The sequence below is a fragment of the Xenopus laevis genome, chromosome 4L (assembly GCF_017654675.1).
Source record: "Xenopus laevis strain J_2021 chromosome 4L, Xenopus_laevis_v10.1, whole genome shotgun sequence".
NCBI classification, from domain to species: Eukaryota; Metazoa; Chordata; class Amphibia; order Anura; family Pipidae; genus Xenopus; species Xenopus laevis.
In genome coordinates, this window is record NC_054377.1 from 142515513 (window position 1) to 142535719 (window position 20207).

The window sequence follows — 20207 nt, forward strand, 5'->3', positions numbered from 1 at the left end:
AAGGTGAAGGGGGAGAACGACAGAGGGGAGAACGACAGAGGGGAGGGGAAGGGAAGAGTTTGGCGGAGGGAAGGGGGGAAACCAAAGAGGGCCAAGAAAATGGACCAGGGGTGGGCAAAAGACAATTTAAGAGGTACCTGTCCAGCACCCCCCTATCATTGCACCCTAGGTAGGTGCCTCTTCTACCTACCCCTAGTTCCAGTCCTGCCACCAACCTCCCACTGCTACAAGCCCATCCCCCAGGGTTGACACACACACAGTTTGGGAATTACTGCATTACAAGGTTACCATAGCTATACAGTATATTGCTTGTGTTCATTACTCACAGCAACCACACAACCTATTGCAGTTATAGTAAAGGGGCTGTTTACCTTGAAATTAACTTTTAGTATGGTGTAGAGAGTGATAACTTGCAGTTGGCTTTCATTTAATTAATTATTTAATTATTTTGCTTTTTATTAAGCAGCTCTCCAGTTTGCAGTTTCAGCAATCTGGTTGCTAGGTTCCAAATTACCCTAGCAACCATGCATTGATTTGAATAAGAGAATATGAATAGGAGAGGAACGAGGAGAACAATGAGGAATAAAAAGTAGCAATAACAGTAAACATGTAGCCATACAGAGCATTTGTTTTTAGATGGGGACAGTGACCCCCATCTGAAATCTGGAAAGAGTCAGAAAAAGAATAAAATAATAAATAAACTATATATAAGAAACTATAAAAATATAAAAAAGAAAAAATGAAGGCCAATAAAAAATGTTTAGAATTGGCCATTCTATAACCTACTAAAAATTAAGTTAAAGGTGAACCACCCCATTAATGAAAAAAACAGATCTGACTGGTACATACAGGTTATAAACTGGAGAAGCCTGCCTTATACTACTACCTCAAAATTCCAGGACAATGTATAAAAAGAGACAATGAGAATAAAACACAGTAGTTTCAACAATTATATTTTATTGTAACAATATTTTCCAAGAAAAAAAATCCTTAATTCTACTATAAAACCTTCTGGATACAGTATTTCTGGATACAGTGGATAATAGATCCCCTACTTTACACCAATGGCATATATATATATATATACATATATATATATATATATATATATATATATATATATATATATATATATATATATATATATATATATATATATATATATATATATATATAGACAAATATATACAAGAGTCCTCTGCACTCAACCCATTATCAATATATTTAAGACAGCGACATTTTGTGCATACTGCTACTAAAAAATGCCTTACCCTTTAAACAAAACAGGGATTGTTTGTCCATATATTGCAATGTATTTAAGCTGAACAACAACTACGTCAAACTCATCCCATATCTGGCCAGTCCTACTCTTAATTTTCATCTGATTCATTAAGAATTCAATTGCTTAATTATATATTTTACAAAGGGACTAAGTTTTACCTGCAACTTAACTTGCTGCTTTCAAAGTAAAACTGCCAAACTTGGCTGCCCTTTTATTAGACACCAGTGGGATCACCTGACTATAGCTGGGAAGGGTGGGAGCTACAACATGGAGCTGGTCACTGCTCCTGTATAAACCATAAGAAACAAGGGAATATGGGATCCATTATCTGGAAACCCGTTATCCAGAAAGCTCCAAATTCCAGAGAGGTTGTCTCCCTTAGACTTCATTTTATCCAAATAATCCAAATTTTTTAAAATGATTTCCTTTTTCTCTGTAATAATAAAACAGTAGCTTGTACTTGTTCCCAACTAAGATATAATTAATCCTTATTGGAGGCAAAACCAGCCTATTGGGTATATTTAATGTTTACATGATTTTCTGGTAAGGTATGAAGATTCAAATTACCCCCAGATCCCCCCCCCCTCAGATACCGAGTATTCTGGATAATAGGTCCCATACCTATATATACACACATATACATATCCATGAATCAATACAGCTGACCAAAGCACAGTTATGAACCAATGCCCCTGCTCACAGTTAAACTCTTTGTGCCCATGTTAGCCCATATTATAGGTTTCATACCAGTTATTGGATCCATTATTATCCATAAACCTGTTATCCAGAAAGCTCCGAATTACAGTAATAGCATCTCCCATAGACTCTAGTTTATCCAAATAATCCAATTCTTTTAAAAATAACTTCCTTTTTCTCTTTAATAATAATTAATCCTTATTGGAAGCAAAACCAGCCTATTGGGTAGACTTAAGGTATGAAGATCCAAGTTACACAAAGATCCATTATCTGGAAAATCCCAGGTCCCAAGAATTCTGAATAGCAGGTCCCATACCTGTACTACACTCCAGGGGGGGTTTTATAGGGGACAACATACACCCTATTATAAGTGGCATTTATCTGCAGGTTTAGAGATGACTGGCGCCTGTCACATTGATCTATCGCCCATAGACACCAAGAGTGCCGTCATTTTATGCCAACTACGAGTGCCTAGGAGGGTGCTTAGTGCCAGCGGAAATGTAATTGGTGCTCTTTTACATGTTGAAATACAAATATGCCCTACCTCCTACATTATTACCTTTAGAAAATGGAAAATAAACCTTATTATACATGGAATACCGATTCCCTACGGTGCTGAGAATAATCATCCGCTTAGGATGTAATATCATTTTGCAGCTATTATCCAGCATTAGCCAATAACGCACCTGTAAAAAAAAAAAAAATACACGGAAGAAGCATTAAGCAAATGTGTACTCTGTTGTTCCATTATGATAGTAATAATGCTACAGTAATAATCCCATTTGTTTGTTTCCTTAAACACAACAGTGACAACAGGTATCTTGGGTTTTCTTTGAATGAAAAAGGGATCCTTTTCTCTGTTCACGGTCTTTCTACCAAAGGCTCTGGCCTCCTTCAATGACTAAATTGTGGCCTGTCATATAATCAGAGGCTTCGGATGCCAAGAAGACGACAGCAGCCTGCAAGTCTGTTACTTGAGCCAATCTTCCAGCAGGAATATCATTCAACCAGCGCTCAACAAGGGGTTTTAAAGCATCGGAGTGGATGAGTGGAGTGTCCACGATGCCCCTGAAATACAAACAAGATACATTAACAACCTGTATATTATAGCAAAAATACACAGCAAGAAATGCACATTAGGTCAAAGCTGCCACTGATATATATTCACTAGGTTCTCAAAACATACTTTTAAAGGGGGACTACAGTTCAGAATTACGCTAGAAACCTAATGTTTGGGGTTATGTACCAGCCCAAGGCCACCACAGCCCTTTAGCAATGAATATCGTATGATGTCCCAGTAGCTCTCCATCTACTTCTTTGATTTTTTAGAACATGTTTTGGGCTGGTGTCTCTTGACCCAAAATATACTGTATATACACAATATAAAATGCATTATAAAAAACAGATAAGTAATTAATTTAGATAAACAATACCAGTGCATTCTACAATATCAGTGAATAATAATCCCTCAATTTCTTCAAAATTTTTGAGGATATTCAACAGCAATGGCTGGAACTACTGGTAGACAAAGTAGACAGCTGCCTAGGATGTGTTGCGTGGAAATGTGCATTTATAAAAATGTAATTGTATAGTGTCTGTGCTCCTCCTGCCACTGGAGAGGGAAGGACAAGAGGTACTTGCCTTGGGTGTAAGAACCAGGACTCACTTGTGCAGTGCTAATAGCACACATAAGATGGGCCTTACAAAATCCAAAATGGGGAGTTGCTGTGGACACTTTAAAGGACTGAATAATTACTATTATTGGGCTGCTGAACCTCTAGGATTGAAATTAAATAAAATACAGCATGAATAGCCATATTTTTTAGACACTCTCTTTAACATGAGCAATTCACCTTGAAGTTAACATTAAGGGGCAGAGTTATTATAGACGAAACTTGAGACTCCAGAAAGATTCTCAGAAGTTTCTTTCCTAGAAAAATTATGTTTTTTGGTGTACAGGCCACCCCCTCCAAGATCTCTTACCCAAGACACCTCAAGTCTGCCATCATCATAGTCCTCATCTCCAGTTATGTACCTGCCACCAAAGCTGCTTCATTACTTGTGAAAGTTCCTAGGTTGCTGGGTAATGTAGATGCACTAGCAGATATGGGAGCACTAGAGGCATTGGGAGTACCAAGGTGAGGCTACTGTGCACTGGATGGAGTGATATGGTGCTATGTTATGTAGTAGGGATTCACCAAATCCAGGATGCAGCTGAATCCGAGTCTATCAGATTCAAATTCATTTGAATGGGTAAAATGGGTAAAAATTGCTGCACTCAATTCAAAATGCATCGGGAGTTTCTGCCTGTAAGCTGTCAATTTCTAGGTGCAACCAGGATTCAGGTTTGGTATAAGGCTGAATCCAGAGAAGAAGATTCCGAGTTTGGTGCAGTTGTTTTGCAGTTGGTGGCCAAACAGCGGACTGAAGCATAATGCATGGACATTGAGTGGACACTGGGACAGTGCTGCATATTGCTTACGATAATTCTGTAGATAAAACAATTCTAAACACATTGTGAATTGCAAGTGCTTTTTTAAAGTCTCTCCGAGAGCCAAACTGCATGTTTCCGGATCCATTTTCTTTGCTATTAAAGCCCATAAGAGGATGTTAACTTTCTCGATCAATCAATCTCCTGTACACATCTGTGAGCAACAGGTATATTAAACCCAATATGCTGTCACGCAGCAAATCTTAAGGGGCTGGGCTGGTCATTTTTCAGTCCACCCATAATATAAATTCCTTAGAGAGAGATACAATTGACCAGAGACACTAAGAGGAGAGTTCTTCAAATCATTAGATAAATACAACTCAATTTCTAAATACTTCGTTTATTTTTACTCTAAAATGCTCTTCTGTAAGCCCAGTTTTCCCAAGAGCAGCTATCCGGTAAATACCTGAGATCTACCTGGCCAAGGACACATTCGGAAAGCAAAGCCTTCCGAAGGGTATTGGTAACCTGTTTGTTAAGACCAAATCCCCCCAGTAGCACCATTTAATACAATTGGGGTTATCTTTGACCTGTCCTTCTCCTTCTTTAATCATATAAATAATTCTACTAAAACCTGTCGATTCATCCTCCGCAATATATAGACAAGATACGCTAGTTTCTTTGACAAACAACAGCCAAAACACTAATCCATGCCCTTATCTTATCCCGTTTAGACTAATGCCGTCTCCTGTGTCTTCCTGACTCCCATCTCTCACCTCCAATCAATCTTAAGGTGGCCATACACATAGAGATGTGTTTTGCGTTGATTCTACCAAACAAGCAGATCTCTTCCCGATATACCCGCCTTGAGGTGGGCGATATCGAGCTGATACGATCATGGGCGTTTCGATCGCATCAACAAACCGATGCACAACAGAAGTTTTACCCTTGCCCAATCGACATCTTGGCCAGATATCGATCAGGGAAGCCCGTCGGAGGGCCCCACACACAGGCCGATAAGCTTCAGACCGGGTCTATCGGCAGCTTTTATCGGCCCGTGTATGGCCAGCTTTAAACTCTGCTACCAGGATCCTTCTGCTCTATCCTAGTAGGGAACCTGCCCAACCTCAACTAAAATGCTTAGCATGGCTGCCTGTTAAGCAAAGGATAACATATAAGCTCCTTCTGCTTCTGCTCGTCACTGCATTTCTTCACTTGTCTCACTCTATGTTCCTGCCATTTCCTCCTCTCCTCTCAGAGTCACCTTCTCTTCACACCTTCAACATCCACTGCCACCTCTTGTCTCAAACCTTTCTATCTTGCTGCTCCTTACCTCTGGAATTCCATCCCTGAATCCCTCCGTAAGGAATCCTCTCTCAATCTCATCAAACTAAAGTCTACCTTTTGGATCACTAGAACATTAGCCTAGTCCTGTGCCTACTGACTATGCCTTACCTTGTGCACTTTTTCATCTCCAATTTGTGCCTGTATGTTAGCCTCCCATCCACTTAGACTGTAAACTCTACAGGGCAGGGTCCTCCTTCCCACTATGTCTCTTACCGCATAGCACAAGCTCTTTTTCCTGATATGAATTCTGTGTATATTTATTATTTGATTTGTCTTCCCCGTGTATACTTTTATATATATATATATATATATATATATATATATATATATATATATATATATATATATACAGTATATATTGTACTTTAATTCACAGAGCTGCGGCTCCTTAACAGTGCTTTACAAATAAAGTTATACATAGATACATACATTAAAAACGTAACAAACAGCATTTCCACCCCCTTGAATTAATGAGAACAGGCCACAATAAAACCAACACTTCCAATTTCGCCCCGCTTTTATGAATTTAACTGACACTGATTGGCGATATCCTTCCCCGGCGACGTATTTATGCGTTCTTCAATCTATAATTTCTTTTGCCCGAGAACAAATCTATTTACATAACTCTCCCTAACAGGAATTGCATTTAACTTCTCAGGGATGACAGTCACAAAAATCTGAACTGGCAATTCTAGTTCATTAGTGTGGCAGGAATGAAATCCAAATGTTAATAAAAATTCCAACATGCTGATAAATTAGCGCTTCTAAGGAACGTGTGACACCTTGGTTAACATATTCAACCTCAATTATATTTGCCTTCAGCACCCTGTTATCTGGAACCTTTGCTGGCAATCAGAGGTGCTGTTTTCAACGGCCAATTTTCTAGATAATGTAGCTTATCAACACAGTGGGTAAACTTGCCAATGAAATCAGGCGGCGCTGAGCCACGCAAGCTAATTGCATGCCTTTTTTATGCATATTTACTTTCTGTCATTTCAAAGAAATCAGTGGCCCATTGAGCCACCCAGTTAGCCGGGAGAACTGACGCTTGCAAATTAAAATTAGCAAACAAACCAGTGATAAATATGAAATGAGCAAGTATGAAAAAAAATGTGTCTCCCCCCCAGAAACATCATCTTAATTCTAATTTAAACTATTGAGGCTCCTGTGGATTGGAGAAAGTGTCGGAGCTCAGAGACGTGGGGGGATTCTTGTTTTGTGTACAATGCAGCTGACCGGTGACTAAATTCACCTTATAAATACCAGGCAATTTATAGATAGGCTCGTTTGCTTTCAGCAAAGGTTATTGCAAGAGCATTTGCTCAATCTCGCTGATTTAAAATACAATTCAATTATTAAAGTACATGACATTTATACAAATGTGTTTCGTTACGCACTCTCCATATAGGTCACATTCAGGAGGGTCTATAACCCTTTGATGGCCAGAAACGGTGTAGCTGTAAAACTGATCCCCTTATTTCTCCTCGCGGCTTTCTCTGTGTAATATTGTGTTTTACAGCAAAAATGTATAGCACCATGTTGTCTTCATGGTGTTAGCAAGTGGAAATAATTATGGACATAGATGGATGGTTTAGAATGGTGGCCCCCATGGGCCAATGCGATATATTGGGGGCCAAGGACTGCATCTATGGCTCAATGCAGTCCTCACCCAATGGAATCTTCCAGACTCTCCAACCAATGGCGTAACTAATGAAGCCGGGGCCCCCCCTTCCATCCCTCGTGCCTGGCCTTCCCCCCCACTGATTTCAGTACAGTGCTGATGGGCACCAAGGGGTGAGCAGGTCCAGTTGGGCAGATCCGTGTCCAACCTGGACCCACTGACCTATAACCTGACAGACACCCAATAAGTTCCCCTACCTAGACCAGCTACCCGCACCAGCCCACAAATAGTTTTATTACCTTCCGACGCGGGAAGCATGAAACTGGAAGTGACATCACTGCAGTGATGTCACACTAGAGCCGAAACAGATCACTAACAGGACAAATTTTGCACACACTCAGGGGAGGGCCCTATACCACACCTTAGCTGCATACCCAGTCGGGTTATCGCCTGATCGTGGAATCTAAACTTTCTACCCAAAACTTGATCACTTTGCAGGTATTTTGCGGGTACTCGACCCAATGCAGAACTCTAGTTGAAGGCCCAGGTGGAATCACAACTCCCACACCCCTGGTATTTACCTCACTGTCCCCAACTGATAACTGAAAGAGTCTTGATTGCCAATGTTTTGTCCATATATGCTGGACAACATCTTGACTTGGTCAAGACTGATTTAGGGTTAATTTATCAACACTAGACAAATTTGCCCGTAGGTAGCACCCATAGCAACCAGTCAGTGATTGGCTTTTTTTCAGCCATCTACAGGCAGAACAATGAATGCAACAATTCAATTGGATTTTATAGATTACTGCCCATGGCCAAATTTGGCCAGTCTTAAAAAAAGCCTCCCAATAGGTCAACAGCCAATATCTGATGATGTATAGCAAGGCTTAGAAATCAGGTGAACCCTAGAAATAAAATAAGGGTCCCACATGGGTCAGAGGTGGAAGACAAGGTCCTTGAAGTGTTGTGAAATCAGTTACTAAAGTGTGATAAAGTGAAGGTTTATATATATATATATATATATATATTTTAGCATGGGCTCCAAAGTACAGGTATACAGATGAGGGTTCTTTCTGTAATTTGGAAGTCCATAGCTTAAGTTTACTAGAAAATCATGTTAACACCAAATAAACCCAATAGTCTGGTTTTGCTTCCAATAAGGATTAATTATATCTTAGTTGGGATCAAGTACAAGCTCCTGTTTTATTATTACAGAGAAAAAGGAAAGTCTACGGGAGATGGCCTGTATAACGGGTTTCAGGATAACAGATCCCATAGTGTAGTGGAAATATTTTTTCAATCACAGTAGGTTTTTATTTCTCTTTATCCTGCAATTTACTACTTTTTTGGACAAACATCGTTATTTTATTTTCTAATTAAATCCTCATGTCTGTGTTATATAGATCTTGGGGTTCTAACTTATGGCTGGTAGGCAGAACGAGAAGGAAACTTTTGGAACAGGCAACTGTAGGAAAATATAATCAAGTTTTTTTTTTCTTGAAACTTTGGAAGTGTGCCACTCTGCATCTTCGAGAGGAAGATTCATTTGAATTATGTCCAACATACCTCAAGCAAGTGCCAATGCACTAATGCGATCGTGTATTGACTGTGTCTTGCTAACAACCTATTAGCGATTTCTGCTCCATGCCAACATTTCATTAAGGATTGCTTTTCCCTCCAACAAATAGCAGCCGTATATTTAAACCAAGGTAGCTTTTTATAGCCTGCTATAATCTAATAACATCAGACACTTCCAACCAGTACCTCACTGTTGTTGAACTACATTTCCCATTATCCTCTGATGATTAGCAGCTTTTTGAAAAGGTTATACACACAACAGCCTATAGTTTTGATGTAAGCAGGAATGAATTGGGCAGCAAACTGGAAAATGAGGTTCAATGTTGATAAATGCAAGGTTATGCACTTTGGCAGAAATAATATAAAGTTATACACTAAGGGGCACATTTACTTAGTTCGAGTGAAGGAAAAGAATAAAAAAAACTTCGAATTTCGAATGATTGTTTTGGCTACTTCGACCATCGAATTGGCTGCTTCGACCCTCAACTTCGAATCGAACGATTTGAACTAAAAATCGTTCGACTATTTGACCATTCGATAGTCGAAGTACTGTCTCTTTAAAAAAAAACTTCGACCCCCTACTTCGGCAAGTAAAACCTACCGAGGTGCAATGTTGGCCTATGGGGAAGGTCCCCATAGGTTTTCTGGTTGTAGAAAAATCGTTCGGTCGATGGATTAAAATCCTTCGAATCATTCGATCAAACTAATTGCAGTAAATCCTTCGACTTCGATATTCGAAGTCGAAGGATTTACCTTCGGCAGTCGAATATCGAGGGTTAATTAACCCTCGATATGCGACCCTATGTAAATCTGCCCCTAAATGTCAGTGTGTTGGGAGTTTCCTTAAATGAGAAGGATCTAGGGGTCTTTGTAGATAACAAGTTGTCTAATTCTGGGCAGTGTCATTCTGTGGCTACTAAAGCAAATAAAGTTCTGTCTTGTATAAAAAAGGGCATTAACTCAAGGGATGAAAACATAATTCTGTCTCTTTATAGGTCCCTGGTGAGGCCTCATCTGGAGTATGGGGGCAGTTTTGGACTCCAGTCCTTAAGAGGGATATAAATGAGCTGGAGAGAGTGCAGAGACTAAGTGCAACTAAACTGGTTAGAGGGAGGGAAGACTTAAATTATGAGGGGAGACTGTCAAGGTTGGGGTTGTTTTCTCTGGAAAAAAGGCGCTTGCGGGGGGACATGATTAGACTTTACAAGTACATTAGAGGACATTATAGACAAATAGCAGGGGACCTTTTTACCCATAAAGTAGATCACCGTACCAGAGGCCTCCCCTTCAGACTAGAAGAAAAGAACTTTCTAGTTGGGGACAAAATACACACAAATGCTACTTCTAATTCAGCTTTTTCCATAGACTTCAATGGAGTTTTCATGAGAAAAACAATGAACATTTTTCTCATTGAATTGCATCTGACTGTATGGAAAACTCTGGTATTGAATAAGAAGAAACGTTTTTCTTATCTAATTGAATATGGCTCATAGTATGAAGCAGGAGAAAGCTGGACCCTTGGTATCAAAGGCAGGTAAATTGAGTGATGGAAACAGATTATTTCACTATCTACACAAATAAAACAATTCCTGGCTGGTTGACTGGAATTCAAACAAGACTAATATGTGATATGTAAAACAAAGGCCCTGGACCTGATGATATTTACCCAGGGATAATAAAGCAACGTAGTTGCCAAGTGACTTACTGTATGTTTCAAGATTATCTGCCTTTCAGCCAAAAGAACACAGAAAAAAAGAAACTTTTTAGACTTCTTAGTGCCTTCAATAGGAGCTGGAATGACTTCTTGAACAGGCAACGAGAGAAGTTTAGAAGAAAAGGATTAAAACCTTGTAGGGGTGGATGGGAGAGAAACAAACATCCCTCGGGGGCAATTTTATCAAACCACCCCAGACAATGCTGTGACCAACCTAATCACAGTCAGTCAGTCTAAATTAAATATTTAATCTGCCATTGCCTCTTCTCACTGTGTAGATTGGGCATTGGCAAAGGTTTAAGTGAGCCTCAGCAACTCCTTCCTCAAGCTGGCCATAGATGTTGAGATTTTTAAAAGATCAGATCCTGATCGTGAGACCACGATCTTCTCAGAACGAATTGTCCATCAACTAAAAAGACCAATTTGCCAGGAAAACAAAGGGGAGCTGCCTGCTTGGCCCTGCAAACATAGATAGATTGCACTGGGACCGATCAATTTCCTGACAGATGTCGGCCGAAAAATCGTAAGATGTACGATCATTTGAATCCCACTAACCGCACAATAATTTCGAAGGATCGGTCGGGCTTCCCTAAAATCAGTCGTTTGGCAAGAAGAATCGTCGCGTCTATGTAGTGTTGCCACCCGGCCGGTATTTTACCGGCCAAGCCAGTAAAACACCGGCCAAGGCCAGGGCCGGTATTACAAATTTACTGGCAATGTAGCTGCCGGTAAATTTGTAATACACTTTAAAAAAGCCCGTGGCCTGCCCCCAGCCTGCTCCAAACTTACCTTTTTTCCTGGGTTTCTTGCCAAATTTGCGCGTTTGGCTCCGCCTCCTTTGGCGTCACAATCCGGCCAGCCAATGGCGAGCCCTGGCCCCACCCCCTTTATTGTCATGGCCCGCCCCTTTAACACCGCCCCTCCACCTGCCGGTAAAGGTTATTTTAAAAGGTGGCAACCCTACGTCTATGGGGAGCTTTACTCTCCCTCAGATCTGCCCCTACAGGCTGTAGTTTCAAATAAACAGAACATATTTGGTACCTGCATGGATAGCCACATTACACATTATATAATATGTTATTTATAGCATTAGAGCAGCCTGAACCACTAGGTCTGATATATTAAGGAACATCGAAAATAAGATTGCTGTCTACTGTTCCCAATTCAATTTTGGACTGCTGTCTGACAACTGGAATTGTTGGTGCTCCCACACAATGATTGGGACTGAGACCTGCACCAGTCAGTGTATTATAGCCAGTATTACAGTCAGTGTATTATACTCTTTTAAATATAAAAAGAATATGCTGAGAAAAGTACTAGTGTTTTTTAGCTGATTTATTCAAAATGTCTGCAAAAAAAAACACTAGTCCCGCCCATCTGTTCCACTTCCTGCTGTCTCCTTTTCCCAGGATGTGCAGGGGAGACTGCGCCATTCAGCACATTGCACTGTAAGATAGGAGCCAATCAGCAGCTAGGCTGACCTGATAGGGAGCTAAAGTCTACTCATCTTCTGCCAGGGACCGTTAGACACACTCACCCCTCATCTGAAACACAGACAGGGACCCTAGGATTCCAATAAAGGGGCATTTTAAAGATAATTTAAATTTTTAGTTGTAATCTCACCCAGATATCACAGATGGACTGCAGATGATTAAGGGGTAGATTTATCAAAGGTCGCGGTTAATTTTCGAATGAAAAAAATAGAATTTCGAGCTATTTTTTGTATACTTGGACTAGGGAATAGTCCAAATTCGATTCAAATTTGAAAAAAATATATCATGTACTGTCTCTTTAAAAATTCGACTTCGACCATTCGCCATGTAAAACCTGCTGAATTGCTGTTTAAGCCTATGGGGGACCTCCTCCTATTTGGAGTCAATCAAAGTTTTTTGGGGGGAAAAACTTAGAATCGAATTGGATCTTCCTTCGATTGGTACGATTCGTATACGAACCCATTCGATCGAAAACTGACCTATTTGACCAAAAAAAAAAACCTTGACTTAATTTCTGTTGCTCTTTTTGAATTTCGAAGTTTTTTCAATTCGAAATTCGACCCTTGATAAACTATGATTAGCAAAAAAAAAACAGGTGGCTGCTGTGGATGCGTCCATGAATGCGTTTTGGGAAGACCCCTTAATCATCGGCTGTTTACCCATTAATTTTCTCTTTTTTTTTGTCTTGGATATTACAGTTCACGTAAATTGTAAATGAGCCCCAATGAGTAAACAATATGAAGTATATGCTCCGCCAGCATTAAGGTTTCTCCATGCGCTGTTACCATGGATTAATATAATGAAAGAGATGAGAAGCGAGCTTCTCCCAAGGTTGGCTGGCTATGCTAATAACCTGTAAGTGGTCTAACTGGCTTCTAATTGATGTTAAATTGTACAAACCACCTTTTACTGTATTTAGCTGGAAAAACAAAAGTGTTCCTATTATTTACAGTAAATCTGCCATATTAAATAATGGCTTGCTAAATGCACCCTGCAATTCCACCTCCCTCATTAAAATACTAGAGACTGGACCCCTCCGGCAGTGCAGGAGTTAGTCGATTTAATGAGCAAGAGGACTCCATTATGTGAGGAAGTGACAGGCCACTTCTGCAATTAGGAGATTAATAAAAGAATACTTAATGAAGCAAATCAGCCAGGCATGATCTAGTTCAGTAATGAAACACTCGCTGCAGGTAGGGCCACTGCACACACAAATACACAGTTGCTCAGCAGATGCATCTCTGGGGTTTCACAGAAACCTGAATAAGAGCACAGATTGAAAGCATTTTCTTGCCTTTTCTTATTATTAAAAGGATATGATTAGAATGCCCCCCTCCCCCAATAAAAATAAAAAAATAAAATATATATATATATATATATATATAGATTTACATATATGTATATATAGATATATCTATCTATCTATCTATCTATCTATCTATCTATCTATCTATCTATCTATCTATATATATATAGATAGATATATATATATATATATAAATATCTATATATATATATATATATATATATATATATATATATATATATATACACATATATATATATATTTACAGGTATGGGATCCATTATCCGGAAACCCGTTACCCAGAAAGTTCCGCATTAAGGAAAGACTGTCTCCCATAGACTCCATTATAATCAAATAATCCAAATTTTTAAAAATGATTTCCTTTTTCTGTGTAATAATAAAACAGTTGCTTGTACTTGATCCCAACTAAGATATAATTAATCCTTATTGGAAGCAGAACCAGCCTATTGAGTTTATTTAATGTTTACTTGATTTTCTAGTAGCCTTAAAGTGTAAAGATCCTACATTATAGAAAGACCCGTTAACAGGAAAGTCCCAGGTCCCAGGCATTCTGGATAATAGGTCCCATACCTGTATATATATATATATATATATATATATATATATATATATATATATATATATATATATATATCAATGTTTAGACATGTTAAATGGTCAAATATAATGACTAATTCAAATGATATATACATGTAGGGAAGGGGATCTGTTATTCGTAAAAGCTTTATCCAGAAAACTCCAAACAACAGAAAGGCCATCTCCCATAGATTCCATTTTATCCAAATAGTCGAAATTTTTAAAAACGATCTCCTTTTTCTCTGTAGTAATAAAACAGTAGCTTGTACTTGATCCCAACTAAGATATAATTAATCCTTATTGGAAGCAAAACCAGCCTATTGGGTTTATTTAATGTTTACATGATTTTCTAGTAGACTTAAGATCCAAATCAAGGAAAGATCCGGTATCCGGTAAACCCCAGGTCCCGAGCATTCTGGATTACAGGTCCCATACCCGTACACTTTCTCTAGTTGCACAAAGCAATATATACAGTATTTTATTCTGCCTCCTTCCTGTTTTAAGAGATTACCTGCCTCGGCAGCAGAAAATTAGGCGTGATTAGGCTTCTATATCTAAATGGCTCATAAGAGCTTTAAAGCCTGACCAGTTAACAATAAGATAAAGGGATAGACACATGCATTTTTTTTAATTGTCTCATCTCCCCAGTTTTTCTTCTGCATACAAATCATCAAGCTGCAGGGTAATATTATAGAGAACAAAGGGTCTTTTTTTTTTTTTTTAGTGAGACTGAGCTAGAATGAAATGACAGATGTCAAATGAGCTAGAATGATATAATGTGTGCCTTGTTTCCCAGGATTGCCCTGTTATTGTCTCTGGTGCATAATCTTGCACTCTCTCTGCGGCTGTGATAAGCAGGTCACAGAACGTTCCAGTTCTACCATAGCCCATTCTGGCCATGCCCATTACCCGAACCTCAGTCAGACAATTGCCGCCTTCAAATGCAAAAAAAAAAAAAGAGTAGGGTGACAAGGAAAGCCAGACTGGAATACCTTGCCTCTAGTACAGGTATGGGACTTGTTATACAGAATTTTAGGGACCTGGGGTTTTCCGGATAACAGATCTGTAATTTGGATCTTCATACCTCATCTTAGTTTGAATCAAGTACAAGGTATTGTTTTATGATTACAGAAAAAGGGAAATAAATTTGAAAAAAATAAATTTGGATTAAGTGGAGTATATGGGAGATGGCCTTTCTGTAATTTGGAGCTTTCTGGATAACGGATTTCTGGATAACAGATCCTAAACCGGAATCTGTAATCTGGCTTTGGCTTGTGCTGTGCACCCTACCCCCTCCAGTTTAGGAGGGCAACAATTCTAATTGGGGATGCTATCAATAGTTTTCTATGGGAGAGTGTATAACTGTATACTTATATATGACAGTCTATTATAAATAGAGATTAGAAATCAGCACTCACCCTTAGGGTATATTGGATGCAGGTGCAGGTCTGAGGTGGCCACTTCCACCCGTTCTGTAAACAAATTCGATGAACAGACAGCACCACACTTGAGATATATTCTTAAAAGGCCTTTATTCCAAAAGGGCTTATTTCAGGACAGACAAACAGCAGCGACGTTTCAGGCTCACAATCCCTTTTTTTCAAGCGATTGTGAGCCTGAAACGTCGCTGCTGTTTGTCTGTCCTGAAATAAGCCCTTTTGGAATAAAGGCCTTTTAAGAATATATCTCAAGTGTGGTGCTGTCTGTTCATCGAATTTGTTTACAGTTAGTCTTTTATACACAGGCCGATAAAGTTTCTGACAGCCAATCTCGGCAGCTAATTGACCCGTGTATGGGGCCCTCCAGATATAAACAGGACGAGTTTAAAAATCCCGTCAGAACAAGGACCACATCGTCTCGTTGCTCCGACCTCCTGTATTGCTGTCACTGAGATCAGCCAGATATCAGCCACCTTAAGGTGGGCATTTCAGGGACTGGGTAGAAATCTACTTATTTTGGTGATCTTTCCAAAACAAGCAGCTCTTTACTTGTATAGCCAGCTTAAGCCTCCTTAAATTTTCATTATTCTCCGTTCATGTGACAATGGCCACCTTCAACTGTAAAAAAAAAAGGTAGGGTTGCAACAAAAACCCAGACCCACAAAAAAAATCTGTGTTTTTTGGTTGAATCAAATAGAACCAACTTCATTGCTACTGACTCTGTTTAACAACCAACCATAAGCCCACCCACCAGATAGGAAAGCCAACATTTGGACAGTCTCACTTAATAATTTCTTAATTTAATGGAAAAACAAATATTCAGCTGAAACTGCCCAAGAAATGTACTTCCCCCTGTGAGTATGCTGCTAGTTGGGAACAGGCTGGTATGGATCGAATGAGGCCAGTATGGGACTGGGGGGGGGGTCTGGGCCCACTGGGCTGACACATCAGACACCAGCCCGAGCCCCCCCTCTCTGCCAACTTCAAGGCCCCCCTCACCAGCCACAAAGCTCTTCCATCCTCCCCCCCCCCCGACCAGAACGTAATTGCTTTTTTTCTATTGGTCAGGGCAGGAGAGGTTAAAGGAGAACTTAACCCTAAAAATGAATATGGAAATGAGGTTGGTCTGTAAAATAAGCTGATGCCACAGGGCTGATTATTAAATTCTGGTGCTAATTGCACTGGTTTCTGTGCTGCCATGTAGTAATTATGTGTATTAATTACTAATCAGCCTTATATTGTGACATTTCTATTCTATGTGTACTGTATATTGTGAGTGTGTCCCTAAGCTCAGTAAGTGACAGCAGCACAGAGCATGTGCAGTGAATCAGCAGAAAAGAAGATGGGGAGCTACTGGGGCATCTTTGGAGACACAGATCTTTACTGCTAAAGGGTTGTGGTTGCCTTGGGCTGGTACAAAAGCACAAAACATCATGTACAACATTTCTAGCTACTTCTTTAGTTTAACTATCCTTGTCTTTTAAGGAGTGAAGAGTTTCAGGCAGCGGATCTGGGCTGGCGGGGCCCACCAGGTTTTTTCCCAGTGTCTAGCCGGCCCAGTCCGACCCTGAGTGAGGCTAAAGTTTGGCTGGCTGGGAGTTTTCTTGCTCTGGTCTGGGATGTGATTTGTTCTCACAAAGACATAATACACATCCATACACAGGGTCTCTCATATTACAGTAAGCACCTGTAAAACAAACAGTGACTGACACAAACAGTGCAACAGCTCCACTAGTGGCCAAACGGTGTATTCACAGTTTAGGTCCTGCACATGCAAGAAGCTACTCCCCATACTTTACTGAAGGGACTTTATGGATAATATTCCCTGTTTAAAAATAGATTTAGAATTGTAGCTACAAAGGGGCACCAAAACCTGTGTTTAAATTCAACACCCGTCGCCCCCTTGACAGCTGGCAAGCAGGCTGAACAGCCCTCTAAATTATAGATCACCCTATTCATAAAGGAAATTGAAATTTTAAATGAAAAGTGTTTATTCACAGCTCATGTGCTATAAAATTAATCGTTTGGATTTACTACAAAATAGAAGAATGGGGGAAAGAAATGCCTTTGTGTAGGCAGCGCTGTCGCTTAAACTGCCGCTCCTATTAAGCCATAAACATCTCATGTTTATTACCGGCTGTAATTATTCCCCGTGTGATATCAATAAAATGGAGTTATGAAGCCTGATAAGGTGGCCGCTTTGCAAGTGTTTCCTTGCTGACTCGCTGGACACTGTACCTATAATGTACATAAAAGTATCATTTTTTTTGAAACACTTGTCACGGTTATAAAAACGTTGGAGCAAATGCCACTCACTTCATAAGTCAAGAAAATAATTTTGTTTAGTTGGCCTTTACATCAAGTTACGTTGTCTTTTTAGTATATTATAAAATGGCTAATTCTAAGCAACTTTTCAATTGGCCTTCATTTTTTATTTTTTACTGTTATTGAATAATTTGCTTTTTCTTCTGACTCTTTCCAGCTTTCAAATGGAGGTCACTGACCCCATCTAAAAAACAAATGCTCAGTAAGGCTACAAATGTATTGTTATTGCTACTTTTTATTACTCATCTTTCTATTCAAGTCTCTTCTATTCATATTGCAGTCTCTTATTTAAATCAGTGCATGGTTACTAGGATAATTTGGACGCTAGCAACCAGATTGCTGAAATTGCAAACTGAAGAGCTGCTGAATAAAAAGCTAAATTACTCAAAAACCACAAGTAATAAAAAATGAAAACCAATTGCAAATTGACTCAGAATATCACTCTCTACATCATACTAGAATTAATTTAAAGGTGAACAACCCCTTTAAGAACTCATAAAGGGCATGTGATTATGTTACCTAAAATAAGTAGTTGTTGGATTTTCGTAGCAGCTCCGATTCCCCTTTGGAGGTCCACACTTAGGGCAGTGACCCCATAGCTAATAATAATGTTTCAGACATAGGAAAATATTGGTGTATGGTGTGAATATTGTGATGAAATTAATTTAATTAGCCAAGAAGTGTCCTCTGAATTTTCCCTGGTCAGTAGTGATGGACGAACGTATTCGTCAGGCGCAAATTTGTGGCGAATTTCCGCTTTTGCCGTCGGCAAATAAAATTGTGAATTTGCCGCAGCGGTTTCGACACTGGCGACGGTTTCAATGCCAGCGACAATTAAACAGACGGGCATTTACTTTAATGTGCGTCAATTGTCGCTGGCATCAAAATTCACATTTTGCAAATTTTAGTCCCGTTTCGTGTATTTCATGGGAAATTCGCAAATTTAGTGGCGAATTTGTGACAAATTTGCCCATCACTACTGGTCAGTTGAAACCAGACTAACATCACAAGATGTAGCTTTTATCACTAACCAGAAAGCTCTGAATTATGGGAGGCCGCAGACAGACTCTATATTAAACAAATAATTCACATTTTCAAAGATGATTTCCTTTTCCTCTGTTATAATAAAACAGTAGCTTGTACTTGATGCCAAATAAGTTATAATTAATCCTTATTGGAAGCAAAACCATCCTATTGGGTTTAACTAATGTTTACATGATTATTTAGTAGACGAAGGTCTGGAGATCCACGTTACAAAAAGACCCTTTATCCCAAAAACCCCCCAGGGCCCGAGCATTCTGGATAATAGTTCCCATACCTGTACTCATAATAGACCAAAGGTGCATCAGACAAAGATATCGCCTTTCTACATGATACATCCAGTGGTTCTCTTATATTTCAGATTGTAAGCTCTTTTGGGCAGGGCCCTCTTCACATATTGTATCGGTTATTGGTTGCTTTGTATGTAAACTGTATAAACCCATTTATTGTACTGTGGCATATGTTGTCGCTTTATTAATGTGTGTTATTATTATTAAAAAAATAATAAAAATAATAAATAATTATTCGTGATGATACTTACGGTGATATGCAGTTAACCCTTACTCCTCTGTCAATCTATTCTGTTCCCAAAGTCTGAGTCAACTTCACCACCCCGGCTTTGGATGTGTTGTACGCTAACTGCTTCTGGGGGTGGGGAACTGAAAGAGAAGAATCAAAGAGTAGGACACGGTCTGTTCCCGAGAATGTTAATTTCTATCATACTGAAAAAGAACCGTGTGTGATTAGTGCACTTTCTAGGTATTTGTATGTAGTCCTGTTTGAGGCTTGCGATGGGAAAGATTTCTCATATACTTTCAGATATTTTATTACAGTGCCCTGGGCGGAATCAAACTCAGTACCCCAACTCTGCGAAGCAAGTGTTAATCACGGAGTTCATTCTTTCAGTTCATACAAACACAAATAATGATGTTGTATAATAATTGATACACATCTGTAGTATTCATTATGGGGACGTCCAGTCTCAAAGCATTTTCTTTCCAAGGCTGGAGGGCCCTGAGCAATAAGTCCTTCCTTGAAACAGGCCCTGAGCAGCGCTTGGCTAAACTCACAATTCACTAGATGAAAAGCCTCATCCAGCTGCCTGTGGCTTATCAGGAGGTTCATTCAGTATTTTCACGAGGCTCATTTAAGCCGTCACAGGAGCTGTTTATTCTGAGAGGCAGCTTAGTGTATGGAAAATAAGCCTCTGGAGGAGCGTGCTGTTAGTGTGGAGAAGCTGAAGTCCATGTAATTGTTTTTTATGAGAAAGGCATCTGAATGGGAAAGCTCGATCATATCCAGGGAAAGCGGGGACGGCAAATGCAGCTGTTGGG

The 20207-nt window shown here is 39.5% G+C and overlaps 1 protein-coding gene across 1 annotated transcript in view; it reads right to left on the reverse strand.

The window, feature by feature from the left end:
• Positions 1-2264: 2264 nt before the first annotated feature.
• Positions 2265-20207, reverse strand: part of MGC147226.L (uncharacterized protein mgc147226 L homeolog) — a 60994-nt gene continuing 43051 nt past the window's right edge. Inside the window, 2 exon segments of the mRNA XM_041590887.1 lie at positions 2265-3046; positions 19415-19532. Of these exon segments, the coding sequence (XP_041446821.1) occupies positions 2851-3046; positions 19415-19532 (314 nt within the window). The 3' untranslated portion in view covers positions 2265-2850.